General features: G+C 40.1%; 2 protein-coding genes across 2 annotated transcripts in view; one reads left to right on the forward strand and one right to left on the reverse strand.

Annotated features, from left to right (window-relative positions):
* WDFY4 (WDFY family member 4) overlaps window positions 1-21,999 on the reverse strand; it is a 561,873-nt gene that overhangs the window by 114,520 nt on the left and 425,354 nt on the right. The gene's annotated exons all lie outside the window — the stretch shown is intronic.
* On the forward strand, window positions 16,096-16,863 carry LRRC18 (leucine rich repeat containing 18). Its single transcript, XM_006874607.1, has one exon. The coding sequence runs from the start codon at window positions 16,096-16,098 to the stop codon at window positions 16,861-16,863; it is 768 nt and encodes a 255-aa protein (XP_006874669.1).

Raw genomic sequence — 21,999 nt, forward strand, 5'->3', positions numbered from 1 at the left:
TGTGTACCACAAGGTCAGCAGTTCAGATCCACCTCTTAGAAACCCTATACAGGATCACTATAAGTCAGAACTATCTAGACTGCACTTACCACCACCACGAATATATATAAGTATATATTGTTATATATATATATATATATACACACATACATACACACACACTGAAGAGTAAAGATATACCTATATGGGACTCCTGGTGGCACTGCAGGATCAGCACTGGACTGCAAACCAGAAGGTCAGCAGTTCAAATATCCCCACCAGCCACTCCTTGGAAACCTTATAACCTACACACACACACACACACACATACACACACACACACACATGTTGTTGTTATTTGCCATTGAGTCAGTTCCAACCCATAGAGACCCTGTATAGGGTTTGCTAGGAGTGGTTGGTGAGCTTAAACTATTGACCATCCAGTTCAAATCAACTTTACAATCCAGCACATTAACCCACAGCACCACACAAGGACTCTATATACATATACAAGGGTGAGTCAAAATTATCTGAACTTTAGTGTAGAATTTATTTTAATCAACTTTTCAAAAAGATAAACACATCAATTTTGGGCATAATTGCCATGGTTTCTAATACATGTCCATCTATCAACAAGATTTCGTATTCCCTTAGTAAAAAGTTATTTAGGCTGAGCTGCAAACCATGAATGCGCCACTGTTTTCACTTCTCCACCAGACAGGAATCTTTATCTTCTAAGGGCTGCTTTCAGGAGACCAAACAACTGAAAGTCTGATGGAACAAGATCAGGACAATAGGGAGGATGCTTTGATGACTTCAAACAAAGTTTTTGCAGAGTGTCAACAGTGTTGACAAAGTGTGTGTACGTGAATTGTCATGCAAGATGACGATGCCCTTACATAACAGTCTTCCGCATTTAATCTGAAGCTTAGGTTTCAGCTCTTCAGTGAGCATCTCACTGTAACAAGCAGTGTTGAACCCTTTTCCTGATAGTGTTCCAATACTGGCCCTTGAGAATCCCAGAAAACTGTAAGCATCAAATTTCCAGCTGTTGGTTGACTTTTAAACTTTTTCTTGGTCTGCAATTCAAGATGTTTCTATTCCAGTCTCTTCTATTTGCTTTCAGGCTCATATTGATGAGCCTGTGACTTGTCACCAGTAACAATTTGTCTAAAGAAACTTTTACCTTCCTTTGAGTATTTGTCCAAATTTTGTTTACAGATGTCCAAACACATCTGTTTCTGTTCTTCCATGAGTTGTTCTGGTGCCCATCGCACACAAACTATTTGAAACCAAACTCTGTTGTGGATTACAGGCAGAGTCATGGTAGATTTGTAAAATATTTGCCATAGAATCAACTATTACTCATCTATTCGACAGAATCATTTCAAGTGCATGCTCAATGTTGTCATCACTCATGGACATAGACTGGAATTTTAATATTACTGAAGTGTGGATAACTTCTGACTCACCCTTGTGTGTGTGCATGTATACACCCACAAGCATGTATACATACATACATATATCCATATACATATATGTTGTTGTTGTTAAGTGCCGTCGAGTTGTTTCTGACTCATAGCAACCCTTATGGGTTTCCAAGGAGTGGCTGGTGAGCTTGAACTGCTGACCCTGTGATTCAAACTAACTTTACAGTCCAGTGTATTAGCCCACAATGCCACACCAGGACTCCTGTATTTCTATCGATATGATATAGATTAGAACTCTGGTAGTGTAGTGGTTATAAGTTGGGCTGCTAATTACATGGTCAAGAGTTTGAACCTACCAGCCATTCCATGGACAAAAGATGAGGCTTTCTGATCCCATAAAGATTTACAGCCTTGGAAATGCTATACAAGTTTGCTATGCGTCAGAATAGACTCCACCACCAAATGTATATGCACACACACATATATGTATACACTGAGTCCTGGTGTGGTGCTGTGGGTTAATGTGCCAGACTGCAAAGCCATTTGAACTGTAAGGTTGGCCTTTCAAGCTCACCAGCTGCTCCTTGGAAACCCAATACAGGGTCACTATGGGCCAGAACCAACTCGATGGCACTTAACAACAACTACATATATACACACATATATGGTGGTGGTGGTGCCGTGGAGTCAGTTCCGACTCATAGCAACTCTGTACAGGGTTTCTGAGGCTGTAAATCTTTACAGGAGCAGAAAGCCTCATCTTTCTACCACGAAAAAGCTGGTAGTTTTGAACTCTGACCTTGAGGTTCACAGCCCAATTTGTAACCAATATAAGGAGCTCTGGTAGCATAATGGTTATGAATCAGGCTGCGAACCTCAAGGTCGGCAGTTCGAAACTACCAGCTGTTCCATGGGAGAAAGATGAGGCTTTCTGCTCCTGTAAAGATTTACAGCCTCGGAAACACTGTGCAGGGTCACTATGAGTTGGGACCGACTCCACGGTACTTAACAACAACAAAAACATGTTACCAGAGCTCCATATATATGTGTGTATGTATGTGGGTGTGTGTATATATATATATATATACCACCACTTGTCTGTCAGTTTGTCATTCTGTGGTGTCTTGTGAGTTGCTATGATTCTGGAAGCTATGCCACAGGTATTTTAAATACCAGCAGGGTCGTCCATGGTGGACAGGTTTCAAACGAGCTTCCAGACGAAAACAGACTAGGAAGAAGGAGTGACGAACTACTTCCGAATACTTACTCACTGAAAACCTTATGAATGGCTGAGAAACACTGTCAGATATAGTACTGGAAAATGAGACCCTCAGTTTGGAAGGCACTCAAAATGTGACTGGGGAAGAGCTACCTCCTCAAAGTAGAGTTGACTGTGATGATGCACATAGAGTAAAGTCCGTGGGAGTAGTCAATAGACAGACCTTTATTTGCTGATGGGGCACAATTCAAAATGAATGCAAACATCTGTAAACATCCACTAACAATCCAAATATGGAATGTACAAAATATGAAACTAGTGAAATTGGAAATTGTAAAAAATGGAAGGAACACATAAACATCTATATCTTAGGAATTAGTGAACTGAAATAGACTGGTACTGGCCATTTTGAATCTGACAGCCACATGGTTTACTATGCAGAGAATGACAAATTGAAAAAGGAATGGTGTTGCATTCACTGTCAAAAAGAACATATCCAGATCAGTCATGAGGTACAATGCTGTAATGTGATAGGATAATATCCATGCGCCTATAGGAAAGACTAGTTAATACCGCTATTATTCAAATTTAGGCACCAATCAGTAAAGTTAGTGAGGAAGAAATTGAAGAATTCTACCAACTTCTTCAATCTGAAATTGATCAAACATACAATCAAGATGTACTGATCATTACTAGTGATTGGAATGCAAAGGTTGGGAGCAAAGAAGAAGGGTCAGTAGTTGGAAAATATGGCCTTGGTGATAGAAATGATGCTGGAGAATGCATGATAGAATTTTCTGCAAAGCCAATAATTTGGTCGTTTCAAATACCTTCTTTAGACAGCATAAGAGACGATTACACATATGGATCTCACCAGATGGAATACATAGAAATCAAACTGACTACATCTGTGGAAAGAGTCGATGGAAAAGCTCCATATCATCAGTCAAAACAAGGCCAGGGCTGACTGTGGAACAGACCATCAATTACTCATATGCAAATTCAAACTGAAGTTGAAGAAAACGAAAACAGTCCATGAGAGCCAAAATATGACCTTGAATATATCCCACCTAAATTTAGAGGTCATCTGAAGAACAGATTTGATACATTAAACACTAAAGACCAAAAACCATAAGAGTTGTACGATGACATCAAGAACATCATACAGGAAGAAAGCAAAAAGTAATTGAGAAGACAAGAAAGAAGGAAAAGGTCAAAATGGATGTCAGAAGAGACACTGAAACTTGCTCTCCAGCATAGAGATACTAAAGCAAATAGAAGAAAGGAGGGGGTACAAGAGTTGAACAGAAGCTTTTAAAGATCAGCTCCAGAAGATAAAGCCAAGTAATACAACGAAATATGCAAAGATCTGGAGTCAGAAAACCAAAAAGGCAGAACATGCTCAGCATTTCTCAAGCTGGGAGATTTGAAGAAAATATTCAAGCTTCAACTTTCATTATTGAAGGATTCTCTGGAAAATTATTTCATGATGCAGAAAGTTTCAAAAGAAGATAGGAGAAATACATACAGTAACTGTACCAAAAGGAAATGGCTGATGTTTAACCATTTCAAGAGGTAGCATATGATCAAGAGCCAATGATACTGAAGGAAGAAGTCCAAGGTGCATCGAAGGAACTGGCAAAGAACAAGGCACCAGGAATTGATGGAATAAAAATTGTAATCTTTCAAGAAAATGAGGTGGCACAGGAGGCACTCACTCATCTTTGCCAAGAAGTTTGAAAGACAACTATCTGGCCAACTGATTGGAAGAGATCCATATTTGTGCCCATTCCAAAGAGAGGTAGGCCAATGGAATGTAGAAATTATTGGAAAATCTCTTTGCTAGGACAATATCCATACATCTATAAGGAAGAGTCCTGGTATGGTGGTGCTGCAGGATAATGTGCTGGACTGCAAGTTCAGTTTCAGCTACAAGGTCAGTGGTTCAAATCCACCAGCTGCTCCTTGGAAACACCATACATGGTTGCTATAAGTTGGAACCAACTCAATGGCACTTAACAACAACAACTAAACCAAGTGATGATGAAATTAAAGAATTTTACCAATTTCTTCAGTTAGCAATTGATCAAACATACAATCAAGATACATTATGCAATGATGGTTAAAATACAAAAGCTGTAAATAAATAGGAAGGATAGTAGTTGGAAAATAAATCTACAAGAGCCAAACTATGACCTCAGCTATATCCCACCTCAATTTAGACACCATCTCAAGGACAGAACTGAAGAAAAATTCAAGTCTTGGCTTGCAATACTGAAAGACTCCATGAACAAAATAAATGGACTACAGGTGTGGCACTGCAGGGTCAGCAAGTTAGGTTTGAATTGCAAGGTAGGCAGTTCAAATTCACCAGCTATTCTTCTTAAACCCTGTATGGATTGGGTCCAACTTGACAGCACTTAACAACAACAATAGACAAAATATTGAATGACGCAGTAAGCATCAAAAGAAAATGGGAGGATTATACAGAGTCACTGTGCCAAAAAGAAATGATTGATGTTCCACCATTTCAAGAGACAGCATATGGTACTGAAGGAAGAAGTGCAAATTGATTGTTGGGCTGATGTTTAACCATTTCAAGAACTGACATTACTTGGAACAAACAAGATGGCAGATCATGCAGTGAGGAGCTCCATCAGCAACAACACAGAATATTGAACCAAGCAGGCTCAGGGATGGTCCCAGAACTCTGAACCACATATAAAGGAATATCCAGAGCTTTCTAATCCAATGTGCTAAGCTGCTCCCTGAGTGGCCATCTTGTGAAAGACTAAGTGGGAGAAGGATCAGAGCAGCCAAGGATGCCTGGCAGAACCATGGAGATAAAGGCATGGACATTCCTTTTTTCCTATTTGTTTATTGGCCTCTTGCTGTCTGCGCACCTCCATTCTGGTGACTAGAGGGGGTGCCTGAGTGAGTGGGCACCCCATCCTACCCCCACCTCCTCAAAATTTAAAGGAATAGTTTCCACTTAAAACCAAACAGTAGCACAATACGGCCACAGCTGGCCCTGAACTGTTTATCACTAGGAAAAATGACTAAATGGGGTTTGTGGAGCAGGACAGGCAAACTAAAAAGGAAACAGGCCAAAATAAAATCCTTAGTTAAGTCATAATGATCAACAGTGGCATCTTGAAATTTCTAAGGAAAAAGAGTGAAAAGGGAAGCCCATCTCCTGATCACATCTACCTAGAGGCAATTAGAAAGCACAAAATATCAAAACACACCCATCTAAGTATTAAGGCCATAGTTAACCACTGAATACGTCCCAAATGCAGAAACAGATGACCATATCAGCACATATCCAGAAATGAGATAAATATCAGCACATATTCCAGAAATGAGCTGGAAGTAGAACTACACTCCATACTGGAAAGAGAGCAGGCTTTGGAAATGCCTGAGAAGGAATTCAGAAAGATGATTATAAAATGTATCAAAACACTTTACAGTGGAGTTGAGAAAAATAAAGACAAAGTCAAGAAAGTGCTACAGGAACAAACAAATAAGATACAGCATTGGAAACAATTCACACCCTACAGAAAGAGGTTCAAATGATTAATAATGGAATATGAGAAATGAATAATACACTGAAAGGGCAAAGGAGTAGAACTGAAGAGATGGAAGCCAGAACTAGAGAGCTAAAAGATAAATCTCTCAATACCACTAAGACAGAAGAAGAAGCAGAAAAAAATGATTAAAAATCTGAAAAAGGCCTAAGATTCATGTTGGACAACATGAAGAGGAATAACAGAAGAATTATCGGCATTCTGGAAAAGGAAGAATCACACAAGTCCACAGAGGAGATAGTTGAAGAACTTCTGGAAGGAAATATCCCTAACATCCTGAAAAGCGAAACAAACATCCAAGCTCAACAAACCCCAGGAAGGATAGACCTTAAAAGAAAATCACCAAGACATATAATAATCAAGCTCTCCAAAATCAAAGATAACGACAGAATCCTGAAAGCAGCTAGGGAAAAGAGAAGTGTAACATACAAAGACAAGCAAATCAGATTAAGCTTGAATTTCTCAATAAAAACCATACTGGAAAGAAGGCAATGGGGAGACATATATAAAACCCTGAAAGAAAAAAAACAAAACAAAAAAACTGCCAGCCAAGAATCCTCTACCCAGCAAAGCTGTCAATTAAATATGATGGTGTAATCAAAACATTCCAGGATAAACAGAAGCTAAGGGATTTTGCCAAAGCCAACCCTGTGATGAAAAACATCCTAAAGGGAGTTCTGTGGACAGAGAACCAATAAGAACAGACAACAACCAGAGATTGACATACATGACAGTATCACCCGGAAGTCAATTGACAAATGGAAGAGTCAAGAACAGAATAAAACTATAAGAACAAACTCAGAGAATCTGGAAGGTCAGTCTATGATCAAAACAATTACACTGTGAAAGAAGGTCAGGTAGATTACAGGATAAAATAGACTGTTTTAAATGGAGGGAAAAGTTAATGGAATTTAAGGTAATCACAACAGTGGGGTTTGTGTGGGGGCTTTCAGGGGAGGTGGAGGGAGGTGACAGTACAGCACAGGGTAAAGGCAGACATATCAAGTTTCGGGTGTTGGGGTGGGCAATGCAAGAAGGGTGAGGAGGTAGAAGAACAAGGTAGGTATGGAAACACTGAGACAGGTTTGCATGGGCTAAGTGGGACAGAGGTAAATAGTGATGCATGCTTAACCTTGGAACAACAGAGCTCTGTGATACAGGGATCTAGGCATAGTTTGAAGAAGGGAAATACCACTAAGATGCTTGACTGTCTTACAAATATTGTTTTCCCTTGTCTACTATTGTAAAATAGACACTTGAGTGGGATAGAAAGGAATGTTGGGAAACACGATTACAGAAAATTTGTAAGCCCATCTTCAGCCTATAACTGATTGGAAAACTTAAAAGGGGTTCTAGAACTTGCCCAGTGAAATAGGTCTCTTGTGGAACCTGTGCAGAGTATAGGACTTTAGGTGGAATCCTGAGTCCCATCCAGAACCTTCTGATGTGGGATATTCCCTCTAGAAAGGACAAGCAGACCAGTCCGGAACAGCTAGAGCATCAGAAGATGCATCTTCAAAGAAGGATCATCAGGAAAAACCCAAAACAAAGATGTCAGTATGACTGGCTACTGCAAGAATAAGCAAGATGTTCGTTGGCAAGACATCAAGGCAAGCAATCAAGTTCCTTCAGGACAAACTCTCCTCTAAGACTGAAACTCAAAGGGAACACATGAGCAGGCATGTAAGCTTGCTGGCTACCATGCTGGTCTACTGGTGAGTGGAAGAGGGGGAAAGGCAGCAATGAAGAAATGGGCTGAGTTCAACCACGGTCCATTGACTCCGGTTGACCTGGAGATGAGAGAGAGAAGAGGAAGGGCTGGTTGGTCCAAAGTTTGGTGAGACCTGGGGACACTTGAGTCCATGGACAAGGACATAGCCACAGAGGGCTAGAGCTGAGAATGAAGCATCCAGCTGATTTGAAGTGAAGGGAGATGAACAAGAACACCTAAACTTGCAGATTGTACCTATTTGACCTAGTCTCAATAGCTTAACAATCAGAACTCGAGTAGAGGAAGATAAAAAACAAAAACAATTTTGATAAAGGAAACAAGGGTAAATTGCTACAATTTGATGAACCTGACCTATACTTAGGAAGGTAATAAATGTAAATACCAATAGAGAGGGAAGGAGTCTTCACATCAAGTATCAATGCTTTCCCTCTGTACACTGGGTAGATAGGGATGGGCTCCCTAAAATGAGGGGGTGATAAAGGCACAAAGTGACTGGCTTACAAGTTTTCAAGAGGGAGTTTAATTTAAGAGTGTGTAGGGGAAGAAAGAATCCCCACTGAATAGTTGTTATATTGTCTAGATGGGTTCAATTAAAAGAGATGGGGATAAGATTCCTATGACTCAATAATGAGTAATTGTTATAATGGCTAATTGCAACTGTCACAATTGTAAAGGTAGAAGTTTTGTAACAAAAATGGGGGAGCAGTTAATCTTATAGTCCAGAAACAAAGAACCTGAGGACCATCACGGGAGAAGAGCACAAGCAGAATGTAAGACCTTATCCAGAGAAACAGTGACACCAGAGATGGAGGCAGAGATGGGGACATGGCGAGAGGGAGCAGCTGAGGACTCTAGATTCATGGGAAGAAAGGGACTAAGAAATGGTAGCCAGGAGACAGACTTGCAGAATGTGCCCTTTGGTGGTGTAAATTATTATATATGCCTGAGTGTTGTTTTTGTTTTGTTTTGTTTTGTTTTTTAAAGAGCTAAAGTGAATAGAGAGAAATACTGTTAACTGATGGTACATGGAGGAGAATGTAATCATTGTGATGAAAAAAGTTGTATGATTTGTTGAAAGTAAAACTGATGATCTGCCCTGTAAACTTACACTCCATCCACAATAAAAACTTAAAGAAAAAAAAAAAAAAAAAAAAGATCAATGACCTGGGACATAACCCACAGAGGTAAGTGAGAGCCAGATTCTCCTGCAGACTCTTACACCAGTGAATCAAATTGAAGAAGGAGCAGGAGAGTAACATGATCTAAATTAAATTTTAAAATAAAAAGGAACTGACATTACTGAAGGAAGAAATCCAATCTGCACAGATGAAAGACAAGGTTCCAGGAATTGACAGAATACAAATTAAAATATTTCAACAAATTGATGAAGCACTGGAGGTACTTACTCATCTATGCCAAGAAATTTGGAAGACCTGGCCAACTGATTGGAAGAGACACATATCTATGTCCATACTGATTAAGATCAAAGACCACAGCTCTCAGTAGGGATAGTACTTTAATGTAAAGATAACAAAAATCCTCACAACTGAACCAATAAATAACAGCATGACACATGGAGAAAAGAGTGAAATTGTCAGAGTTCATTTTGTTTGGACCCACAGCCAGCATTTTGTTATGCTGATCAGCTGCTTCACCCGAACACACTCCATCCCTGTAATCACCCTGTACCAAAGCCACAACTGACGCATAGTGACCCTTTATCAACCTGTACAGAATGCCATTGCAGTTCCCAGTGAACTAATGTTAAATGAAAATGGACTTGAGAGAATGTTTGGCCACCTTGACACTTCCTGGTTCCAATGCCAGAGAACCTAGGGGAGACAAAAATGGCAATACACCTTATTGCAGATGTTAGGGGTGGACAGTGGCTTTAATTTTTTGCTGAAGAAGTGGGGTGGATTTTGGTCTCGCAGGACCAGGATTCCAAAAATGTACTCTATAGAATAAGGTGCTTCTGACTGCTTGTGGTAGAAAGATTGTAAACTTTGGCATCAGAACCTCTAGGCTAAACTTTAGCTATGTTCTTTGTTGTTTGTGACCTTGGGGAAGTCACTTGACATCTCAGTTGCAATTCCATTACTTTAAAATAAAACTGACACTTTACACTACTGCTATAGAGATACACGAAGGCCCAGCAGCATGCTTACAACTATTCTTGTATGATTGATTGTTGCTTGGTGACTTTCACCATTTAGTAGCATTTCCAAAATCAATGTCATAACCCCTGACCCCCAAAAAATTACTTGGAGTTTTTCTTTTTAATAAACTTTAGCCCCTGCTTTCTGCTTATCTATTCTACCATCATCCTTCCACTAACATTGTCAGAGTTCTGTGGAGTTATTAAGGTGAGTTCCTCAGTAGTGTTTTGGCATCCAATCTGCTCCTTTCTTTGCCATTTGTCTTTGTCAAAGGAAAGATGGCTTCAAAGTAATTCAGTTGTAGGGCAGTTAATGAAAACAATAAAGTCACTTAGTGTTTATATCTCCAATGAGTACCACTGTAAAGCAAGTAGCACACAGTTCCTGGCAAAGTGGCTGCTGAATAAATGGCAATTCTGGGGAAGAAGTGGAGAGCACAGAGAAGGAGGCATGTGAAGCCACATGGGAAGTTGCATCAGAGGGAAAGATGACATACTGTCTGCTTTGGGAATGAGTCTCATGAGGGTTATAGTTAGGTGCCATTGAATTGGCACCGACACAAAGCAACCTTATGCACAGCAGAACAAAACACTGCCCGATCCTGGGCCAACCTCACTATTGTTGCCATGCTTGAGTCCATCGATGCTGCCACTTGACCACTCTATCTCGCTGGGGGTCTTCGTCTTTTTCTCTGACCCTCCACCTTAGATCAGAGATCCTTCTCCAGTGACTGGTCCCTCCTGACAATATGTCCGAAATACGAGAGACAAAGTCACCACTCGTCATGAGGGTAGAGAGACAGAATAAATGCAACTGATCTTGAATGAATAAATTTGATGGGTAGATTTTACATTATTTTCTCTTAAGAAATGTCCCAAAAGCAAAAGATATTTTTAATCTGCTTGGCCTGAAGCCTTCTATCAATTTACTCCCAAATACTGATTGTACAATGGCAGTGACTTTGGGAATTTCAGTTCTATTGAATGTCTTCCCTGTGTCTCAATGTATCATCAAAAAGTGAAATAATCATCATGAGAATATGTTACCAAAAATATTTAGAAACATCAAATATATTGTGGGAGAGAGATAAGGCTCTCTGATCCTACAAATACTTAAAATGCATGGAAGCCCTATACAGGGTCATTATGAATCAGAACTGACTCCACAGCACTTAACAACAACAATCCAAAACATACATACAAAGACATTTTTACTTTAAAAATGTAGTTAAAGATACATGAATGTGAAGCATGAGATAGATCTTATTATTATCAGTGGTGATAATGATCCTACAACAGGAAAATGCTTACAAATAGATGACATTAAAATACAGAGACTTCCATTACAATTTTAATTTAGATATCCATGGGGTGTCCCACCATGCTATTTAATTCACAATGACTAGGTAGAAAAATTAATCAGAAATTAAAGTCAAATGAATAGGTCCAGTTGTTTTTCAAATGCATAAAAAAATTAAGACAAAAAGATATACTAGACTTAGAAAACTCCCATGTTTAGTTTCTGCACTGTTCACTTGAAATAAAATAGATTATCCATCTATCTGTCCATCCATCTAGCTACTCATCTGTTTACATCTCCTTCTCTCTACAATTGGCAACCCTCCTTGTGTATGGTCACATTCTGACATTAGAGAATTCTATGAACTGATAATAATAGGTCATAGTAATGGGCCATATAATCAATTTGGATTGTATCAAAAGATCACACTTCTTTTTCCAATGCTTACTGTTCTACTGAATGGGCAGGCCTGGGCAGGATGATAGCCACAGAGTTGAATGAGAGAAGGGCTTTCAGTGGTTCTGAGACAGGGACCCTAGCTTTGCTGTATTTCTAGCAGCTTTAGGGTAGCAGGATAGACCCAGAGTAGCACATTCCCAGCTTTCTATGGCCAAGAGTAAGAGTCCCTATCCAAGGTAGTCTGATACAGAGGAGAAGCATGAAGTGAAGGGCCATGATCATGATCAATCTGGCATGAGACTGTTTGGGGACTCACACTTATTGGGGAGGAGGTGAAGTGTGGAGCAGTTGGTGGGGTTGAACTGCCAACCTTTCCAGTAAGCACTCAAGTGCTTAACCACTGTTGCTACCAGCTGATGCCAAATGTTGCTGGTCCTCTGACCATACTTTGAATATCAAGAGAATAGAATATAACATTTGTTTCCACAAGGACTCTGTATTAGTGGGCCCATTTTACAACTCTGAGAGTTCAACAGCTTTGGCAAGTATGAGAGTTCAACAGATTATTAGTGATACCTGTCCACTATGGGGGAGACTGAATGGTTTAAAATCAGGAAAGGTGGGCACCAGGGTTGTATACTTTCACCATACTTAGCACTTGACCACAAAGTTGGTTTGAACCACAAGGTATTGCTTCAAACTCACCAGCTGCTCCTTGGAAACCCTATACAGGGTTGCTATGAGTCAGAGCTGACTCCAAGGCACATAACCACTACCACCACTGATGAATATCAAAGACCATAGCCTTCATTATGTGTTGTACTTTAGTGCAAAGAATACAAAAATTCTCACAAGTTGACCAACAAATAACACCATGATAATTGGAAAACAGACTAAAGCTATCAAAGAGTTCATTTTCCTTGGATAAAGTATCATCACTCATGGAAGCAGCTGTCAAGAACTTAAATGACATATTGCATAGGCAAACCTGTTGCACAAGACCTGTTCAAAGTGTGCAAGAGCAAAGTTGTTAGTTTGAGGACTAATGTGTACCTGACCCAAGCCATTGTACTTTCAATCGCCTCATATGTATGCAAAAGTTAGACAATGAATAAGGAAGACTGTAGAACAATTGATGCATTGAGTTATGGTGTTAGGGAAGAATATTAAAAGTGCCATGGACTGTCCAAAGAACAAACAAACAAATTGGGTAAAGTACAGCTGGAATATTCCTTAGAAGGAAGGGTAGCAAGACTTCATCTCCCATGCTTCGGACCTATTAGGAAGGACCAGTCCCTGGAGAAGGACAGCATGCTTGGTACATGGAAGATCAATGAAAAACAATAAGATCCACAACAAGATGGATTGGCACAGTGGAAGTAGCAGCGGGCTCAAGTATAAGATGATTGTGAGGATAGTGCAGGACCAGGTAGGGTTTCATTCTGTTGTCCTCAGTGTCACTGTGAGTCAGAATCAATTTCATGGCACCTAACAATAACAACTCTCTTAAAGGGTTGGAATCAACTTGATGGCATAGGCAATGGCTAATTGTAGAATTAATGTCTTTGAATTATAGTGTCTGAAGATCTGTGTTAAAGAAGTACAGCCAGAGTGCTCCTTGGAGACCAGGATGGCCAAACTTCGTCTCTCATACTTTGGACATATTATCAGGAGGGACCAGTTGCTTAAGAAGGCTATCATGTTTGGTAAGGTGGAGGGTCAGCAAAAAAGAGGAAGGCCCCCAGCGAGATGGTTTGGCAAAGTGGCAGCATCAAGAGTTTCAAGCATGGCAACAATCAGGCAGTATTTCATTCTGCTATGCATAAGGTCGCTATGAGTCGGTACAAATAACAACAACAACAACATGAAGAAACAAATCTGTCTTGGAAGTTACCAATGATTTCATTTTACTTGAATTCATACTCAACGCTCATGGAATTAGCAGTCAAGAAATCAAACCATGGGTTGGGTAAATTAGCTACAAAATATCTCTCTAAAGTGTTAAAGAGCAAAGATTCCACTTTGAGGATTACGGTGTACCAGATCAAAGCCATGGTAATTTAAATCACCTCATAGGCATACAGAAGCTGAACAGTGAATAAGGAAGACCAGAGAAGAATTGATGTATTTAAATGACAGTATTAGTGCACTCCTTTCTTGGAAGTACAGCTGGAAAGTTCCTTAGAAGTCAGGATGATAAGACTTTATCTCGTGTACTTTGGACATGTTATCAGGAGTGACCAATCCTTAGAAAAGGACCTCATGCTTATAAAAGAAAAGTGTCAACAAAAAAGAGGAGACCCTCGGTTAGTTGGACTGACATGAGTGCAACAGTGGGCTCAAGCCCAGGGGGCAAGGTTGTGAGGGTGGTGCGGGACCTGGCAGTGTTTGGTTCCGTTGGACATAGGCTGGCCATGAGTCAGAGCTGACTTGATGGCACCTGACAACAATCTCGACAGGAGCAGATGGTCAGACCTTTCTCCTGCAAAGTAAACGGTAGGTTCAAATCTTCAGATTTTCGGCCAGTCGCTGAGTAGTTCTCAGGTGCTATGGACAGTTAAGTGCATGACTACTGGCTGAAAGGCTGGTAGTTTAAACCCACCAAGAGGCACCTCAGAAGACAGCCCCAGTGATGTGCTTCCAAACAGTCACACACTTGAAAACCCCGTGGAACAATTCTGCTCTGCACACAGGGGGTCGCCATGAGTCATGAGTGTCTCAGTGGCAACTACCAACAATGGCAAAGAGCCCTAGAATTGTTTATTTTCAGAGATGAGGAAACTGAGGACCAGAGAATTTAAGAAAATGGTTTGTTGTAGAGCTGGACTTTGAAACCAGGCATTCTGATTCTAGAAATTACTCATTGACATTTACATTCTATTTCTGCATACGGCATCAGTCACACTGTTAGCACTCGATTAGTGCAGTGGTGTTATATTTGAACTCCAATGGGAAGGATACGAGGGAAGGATGTGAGGGAGGTAAGAAGTGGGAAAGGCATCATTTATTTCTAAATTCTGCTAGGCTCCTTCTGCTCCCTTCATGCACAGGGTGAGGAGAAGGAAGGTTAATGGGCACAGTTATTAGGGCCTTAGTGGAAAATCTTTCTTTGCTAGCTCCTCTAGGTTGAGAAAGTGAATGGGATGTAATAAATCAGCCTGCCTTACTCTCTCATACCCAGCTTACATAGCTGCTGGGAGCTTAGCAGCTCCACACTAAGGAACTCATATAGTAATGAGAAAGTGAATGGGATGTAATAAATCACCTCTGCCTTACTCTCTCATACCCAGCGTACATAGCTGCTGGGAGCTTAGCACCTCCACACTAAGGAACTCATGTAGTAACTCTAACTTTAGGGAAACACTAAATTTATGTGGGGGTCTGGGGAGTGACAAATATCCAGTAAGAAACACATGCATGCTTCTAGGACAATGGGGAGATTTGGAAAATCAAGGAATGACTTAGCTAGAAGAGACTTAGGTATCTTCCAATCCAACTCTAAAACTCCCGTTTTAGAGTTCTGGGAGGGCATACACATTGCTGAAGACCACTGACTGCTTTACTTTTGCTCATGTTGTTGTTGTTAGAGGACACTGAATTGTTTCTGACTCACAGTGACCCTATGTGCATTGTCTATTTTGGTGCCATACACAAATCTCGCCTGTGTTTCAGCCCATTGTTGCAGTCAAAGTGTCACTAAGTCTCACTGAGGCTCTTCCTCTTTTTCTCTGACCTTCTACCAAGAATGATGCCCTTCTCCAGGGATGGGAACCTTCTGGCAATATGTCCAAAGTACATGAGACGAAGTCTTGCTATCTCAATTTCTAAGGAATACTTGCTGTATTTCTTCTAAGACAGATTTGTTCATTCTTATGTCCATGGTTTATTTAATATTCTTCACCAACATCATATAATGCAAAGGCATCATATGCTATCTAATTTGTCCTGATGTGGCACTGTGGGTTAATGCACCAGACTGCAAAGCCATTTGAACTGTAAGGTCAGCAGTTCAAGCTCACTAGCTACTCCTTGGAAACCCTATACAGGGTTGCTATGGGTTAGAATCGACTCAATGGCACTTAACAACAACAACAACCCTCTTTCCTTTTAAAGCATTAAAGAGGAAAGTTTTATGTTTTGGGGAGATTCTGATACCCTCATGTCATCTCCTAACAAGATTTTTTTTTGTTCTTATCAGAATTTATCTTCTAACAGTTTCAAGTGACTTCTTCAAACTGATTACCAACCAACCAGGCATCATATATCAAACACACACCCTTACTGAAACAACATGGCCAAGGGAGGCAAAGGTCCTAAGGGTAAGAAGATCACACTAAATGTTGCCAAAAATTGCATCAAAATTACATTCGATGGGAGGAAACGCCTTGACTTAAGTAAAATGGGAATTACCACCTTTCCTAAGTGCATTCTGAGACTCAGTGATGTGGATGAGCTTGACCTTAGTCGAAATATGATCAAGAAGATCCCTGACTCAATCTCCAAGTTCCAGAACCTGCGCTGGCTGGACCTGCACAGCAACTACATTGACAAACTTCCTGAGTCAATTGGCCAAATGAGCAGCCTGCTCTACCTCAATGTCTGCAACAACAAGCTGACCACCAATGGACTACCTGTGGAACTCAATCAGCTCAAGAATATCCGCACTCTGAATCTGGGCTTGAACCACTTGGACAGTGTGCCTACCACATTGGGTGCTCTGAAGGAACTCCATGAGGTGGGACTCTTCGACAACATGCTAAACAGCATCCCCAATAGCATAAGCAAGCTTCCCAAGCTGAAAAAGCTCAATACAAAGCGAAATCCCTTTCCCAAGGAAGAAGAGTCTGAGCTCTTCCTAGATTCCATCAAAAGGCTGGAAAACTTATATCTGGTGGAGGAGAAGGATCTGTGTGGGCCTTGCCTGAAAAAATGCCAACAAGCCCGTGACAAGCTAAATAGAATCAAGAGCATGGCTACAGCACCACCGAGAAAGCCCATCTTTTCCAATTTGGTTTCACCCAACTCCATGGCCAAGGAGTCTCAGGAAGAGTGGAGGTGACCAGGAGCCCTGATCCTGAGGCAGGAGGGGCAAAAGGAGGGAAGGAAGATTGCAGTGGGCTACATAAATAAGACCTTGATGGCTCCCCTCATTACTGCTATAGTGTCTTCAATGAAGCCCATTGGGGGGAAAAAAAAAGTCCCTTTTCTGGCTTCTTTTGCTTGTGATTTTGTTGATCGAGGGCTTTTGGTTCTCTGTCACTATATACATCTCTCTTCTCTACCTGTACACACCTACACATCCAGGTACAATGACTCATGAAAGGGATTCTCATCAAAATTCTGCATTAGAACTCTCCTGCTTACAAGCCATGGCCTGAACAGATACAACATTTCAGGAATCATCACCAGCTTCAAAAAGTAGAGCGTATTTCTTTGGGAATGTTTTAACTCAGGTCAGAGAGTTCAGAGCATAGGGTTGGTAGGAGGACAGATAGGCATTTAGTCTTGGGCAGGGGTGAAACTGGGGAATAGAGATGGCAGGTGTTTTCATTAATTATTGGCAGGTAACATTTTGGTCCAAAGCAGTACTCTTGTTTTCTGATCACTTCTTTTATAATTTGCTTTACTAGATTTCTGGACTCAACCTACTAAACTTTGATTTGTTGTTGTGGTTAAATGCTGTTGAGTCAGTTTTGACCCATAGTGACCCTGTACAGGGTTTCCAAGGAGCCACTGGTGAGCTTGAACCACCGACCTTGCAGTTCAGACTGGCATCATAGTCCAACGCATTAACCCACAGCACCACACTAGGACTTCTGATTGGCTGTTCTATGCTTTTCTAGACCCTTGTGGAAATAAGAAAGAATAGGGCAGGTACGGGTTGGTAAATTCTATAAATAAATACCTTACTAGGCACAGAGACTGTGTCCAATTGGGGCTATCTTGGTTTGCTTTGTGCAGTCTGCAGATGAGACCACCTGAAAGAAGATGAATCAGAGCTTCATTGTCTGAGAAAGTTAATATATTGAGGCTGTGTGGTATGCAGGACTGAACTGACACAGAGAAAAACCAAAGATCTGAAGTCAGATATAGGTTCTAGGTTCGTGACAACTCTGCCTCTTACTTGTCACCTTGGGTACTTTGCTTAGCTTTAGTTCCCTTATTTGTAAAGTGAGAATAACTGTTACTGCTATTAAGTGGCACCAAGTCAGTATCAATTCATAGCGACCCTATATAGAGTTTTCAAGCAGTGACTGGTGAGTTTGAACCGCTGACCTTTGGGTTCAAACAGACCTTGTGGTCTAGTGCTTTATCCTGGTGGTGGTTGGTTATGTGCCGTGGAGTCGGTTCCAACTCATAGTGGCCTCTTACAGGGTTTCTGAGGCTGTAATTCTTTATGGGAGCAGAAAGCCTCATCTTTCCCCCATGGAATAGCTGGTAGTTTTGAACTGCTGACCTTGAGGTTCACAGCCTGATTCGTAACCACTATGCTACCAGAGCTCCTTCAGTGCTTTATTCCACTGAGGAATAATAATTGTTGTTGTTGTTAAGTACTGTAGAGTCAGTTCTGACCCATAGCGACCCTGTGCAGGGTTCTGAAGAGCCACTGGTGAGCTTGAACCACCAACCCTGAGGTTTAAAACTGACTTGTAGTCCAGTGCATGAACACACCAGGACTCCACAGAAGAATGACAGTCATGTCTAACTCCAAGAGTGGTTGAGCCTCTAAAGCAGGTTGTTATTGTATAAGGTGCCATCGAGTCGGTGCCGACCCATAGCGACCCTATGCACAACAGAACGGAATACTGCCAGATCCTGGGCCAACCTCACTACTGTTGCCACGTTTGAGTCCATCGATGCTGCCACTTGGCCAATCTATCTCATTGGGGGTCTTCCTCTTTTTCTCTGACCCTCCACCTTACCAAACATGATTTCCTTCTCCAGTGACTGGTCCCTCCTGACAACATGTCAGAAATATGAGAGGCGAAGTTTGGCCACCCTGGCCTCCAAGGAGCATTCTGGCAGGTAGCATTTTTTCCAAGGATTAGAACTCAGTTCATCTTAAAGCTAACTGACATTTTGGACAGTGTCATTAGATCTTTGGACAGAGTTGACAATCATAGAATCACTCCTCACTGTGGCTGGAAATCTTATCTGGATTCACTAACAGCAGCATACTTACTAGAGAAAATGATCAAGGAAGATACCTTTAGGAAAAAAATTCATTTTATTTCACTTCTTATTTTTTAATATCTAGCTTTCCATTGCCCCTCAACCCTTGTAATGACTAGTCTTCTTTTATCATTATGTATTTTCTAGATATTTTATATACGTGGGATACCACAACAGTTGTCCTTTTGTGTCTGACATTTCACTGAGCATATTATTTCCAAAGTCCATCCATTTGGTGGCAAGTGTCATAACTTCATTTTCCTTTATGACTAAATAATAGTCCGATATACATACAGTGGGATATGGTATACCACTTTTTTGAATATTCATCTGGGTTTTTTCCACTTTGGGGTATTGTAAATGATGCTATAATGAGCATTGGTGTACATATGTCTGATTTATTACTTTCAATTTATTTGGGTATGTCTATAAGTGTAATTTATGGGTCATATGGTACTGGTGTGGTACTGTAGGATAAGTACTGGACTGATAACCATAAAGTTGGTGGTTCAAACCCATGAGCAGCTCTTCGGAAACTCTATATAGGGTTGCTATGAATTAGAACTGACTCAATGACACCTAACAATAACAAAATGGTAATTTTATGTTTAACTTGTTAAGAAATTACACAACTGTTTTCTACAGACTGTGCAGTATAGTTGCTGGTGTATAGAAACATGATTTCATTGTTTTGACTTTGTATCCTGTCACTTTGCTGACATCTTATTAGCTTTATAAGCTTTCTTATGGAGATTTTGAGATTTTCTAAATACAGGATGATGGCATCTGTGAACTATGATAGTTTTACTTCTTATTGTCTGATATGGATACCTTTTAATTAATTTCAGTAAAATGCTGAGTAAGAATGGTAGAAGCAGACATCACTGTTTTGTCCCTAATCTTATAAGGAAAGTTTTCAGTCTTTCACCATTGTGTACATTTATTATTTGGATTTTGTAAAATGTCTTTTCTTCACTAGTTGAGATGATCTGTTCTCCCATTTACTTTCACATATGTCAATGTGGTGTACATACTTCTTATGTTGACCCATCCTTGCATTCCTGGGCAAATCCCAGTCAGTCATGGTATTGGATTCAGTTGAGAATTGTTTGTAGCTATATTCAGAAGATTATTGTTCTGTATGTTTCTTTCCATGTAGAATCTTTATCTAGATTTGGAGTCACATTAATGGAAACTTATATAAAATATTAGGAAGTATTCCATTTTCCTTTACATTTGGAAAAGCCAAAAAAGAGTGGTTCTAATTCCTCTTTAAATGAATTTTCAAATTCCCTCTTGAACTCATCTGGTCCTGGACTTTTCTTTGTTAGTTTTTTTTTTTTTTTTTTTTAACTTTTTATTGTGAATTGAGTGAAGGTTTAATGATGTCTTGAGTTTTATACTCAACAAACCATATACTTTGTTTTAGAAGTTTTTGTTTTGTTTTTTAAATTACTATTTCAGTCTCCTCATGTGTCGTTTTCAGAAATGTATCCATTTCATCTAGGTTAGTTGGTTGATGTTATTTTCTTCCTTCCTTCTTTCTTTCTTTCCTTCTTTCTTTTTCTCTCTTTATTATGTGTGTGTGTAACCTTGGGTAGCAATGTCACTACTTCATTTCTAGCATCTTCTTTCTTTGTCAGTGTAGTTAGAGATTTGTCAGTTATGTTGATGCTTTCAAAGAACCCATCACTGATTTCCTTGATTATTTTTCTATTCTCTATTTCATTTATTTTTGTTCTAATTTTTATTATATCCTTCTTCTGGTTAGGTTTCATTTGCTCATCTCTTTCTAGTTTTACAATGTCTAAAATTATTCTTTACACCTTGAGTGATATTTATCCTTTTTAAATGTAGGCATACAAAATGAAGTCTGAGTAGTGTATCCCATAGGTTTTGGTGTGTTATATAAAAGTAGCACACCAAAAGTATTGCTTTTAGAATTCCAGTTTATACAGATATAGGTGTATTCCAAAGAAAACACGTTTAAACATGTGAGCTGTGCACAAGTTTTCTCAGTAACAGACTTGTCTTAGTCCTGTTAGGCAAAAAAAAGAAAAAAAAAGTCCAATCAAAACAGTGGTTCCCTTGGATACTTGCTGGGCTTAGAAGGTTATGGTGATTTTTCAGATTCCAAAGGGGTAATCTCAATACATTTTTTTGAAGGACACTAGAAGATTAAAGGGACTGTTTTAAATATTGAAAAGTACATTGGTGAGAAAAGGACCAGGAAAGTTGTGCTGGGCACTCTTTTTCCATCATAACAATGCACCTACTCAGTCTTTGAAAGTAACAAAGGCTGCCCTACAAGAACTTCATTGAAAAACCTCTGGTAGCGTAGTGGTTACGAATCGGGCTGCGAACCTTAAGGTCAGCGGTTCGAAACTACCAGCCGCTCCGCGGGAGAAAGATGAGGCTTTCTACTCCCGTAAAGATTTACACCCTCGGAAACCCTGTACAGGGTCGCTATGGGTCGGACCCGACTCGATGGCACTCAACAACAACAACAACATCCACCCTATGGATCCTGGTGTGGCGCTGTAGGATAAGCACTAAACCACTCCTCAGAAACCCGATTACAGGGTTGCTAAGAGTCGGAACCGACTCAACGACACTTAACAACAACAATCTATCCTATAGCCCTGATATTACCCTTGCATATTTCTTTTGTTCATAATATTGAAAGAACATTGACAAGGAATATAATTTGAGTCCTTTGAGAAGGCCCAAAGTACCATTTTGATGTAATATAATTGAAGAGTGGAGTCCTGGTACGGCACTGTAAGGTAAGCACTGAAACTGCCAATTGCAGTTTCATTGGAAACCCCACACAGGATCACTAGGGGAGTGGGATCCAACTAGATGGCACTTAGCAACAACAAAAAATTGAAAAGCTCAGATTTCTTTGAGGAAGGGTTAGACAGATGGAAACACTGGCTTTTGAAATCCATAGACATAAATGGAGAATATGTCGAGAAACAATAGTTTCAAATTTTGATAGTTTTATTTTAATAAAGGTTTC

This window comes from Chrysochloris asiatica, unplaced genomic scaffold, assembly GCF_000296735.1.
Source record: "Chrysochloris asiatica unplaced genomic scaffold, ChrAsi1.0 scaffold00289, whole genome shotgun sequence".
In the NCBI taxonomy this organism is placed as follows: domain Eukaryota; kingdom Metazoa; phylum Chordata; class Mammalia; order Afrosoricida; family Chrysochloridae; genus Chrysochloris; species Chrysochloris asiatica.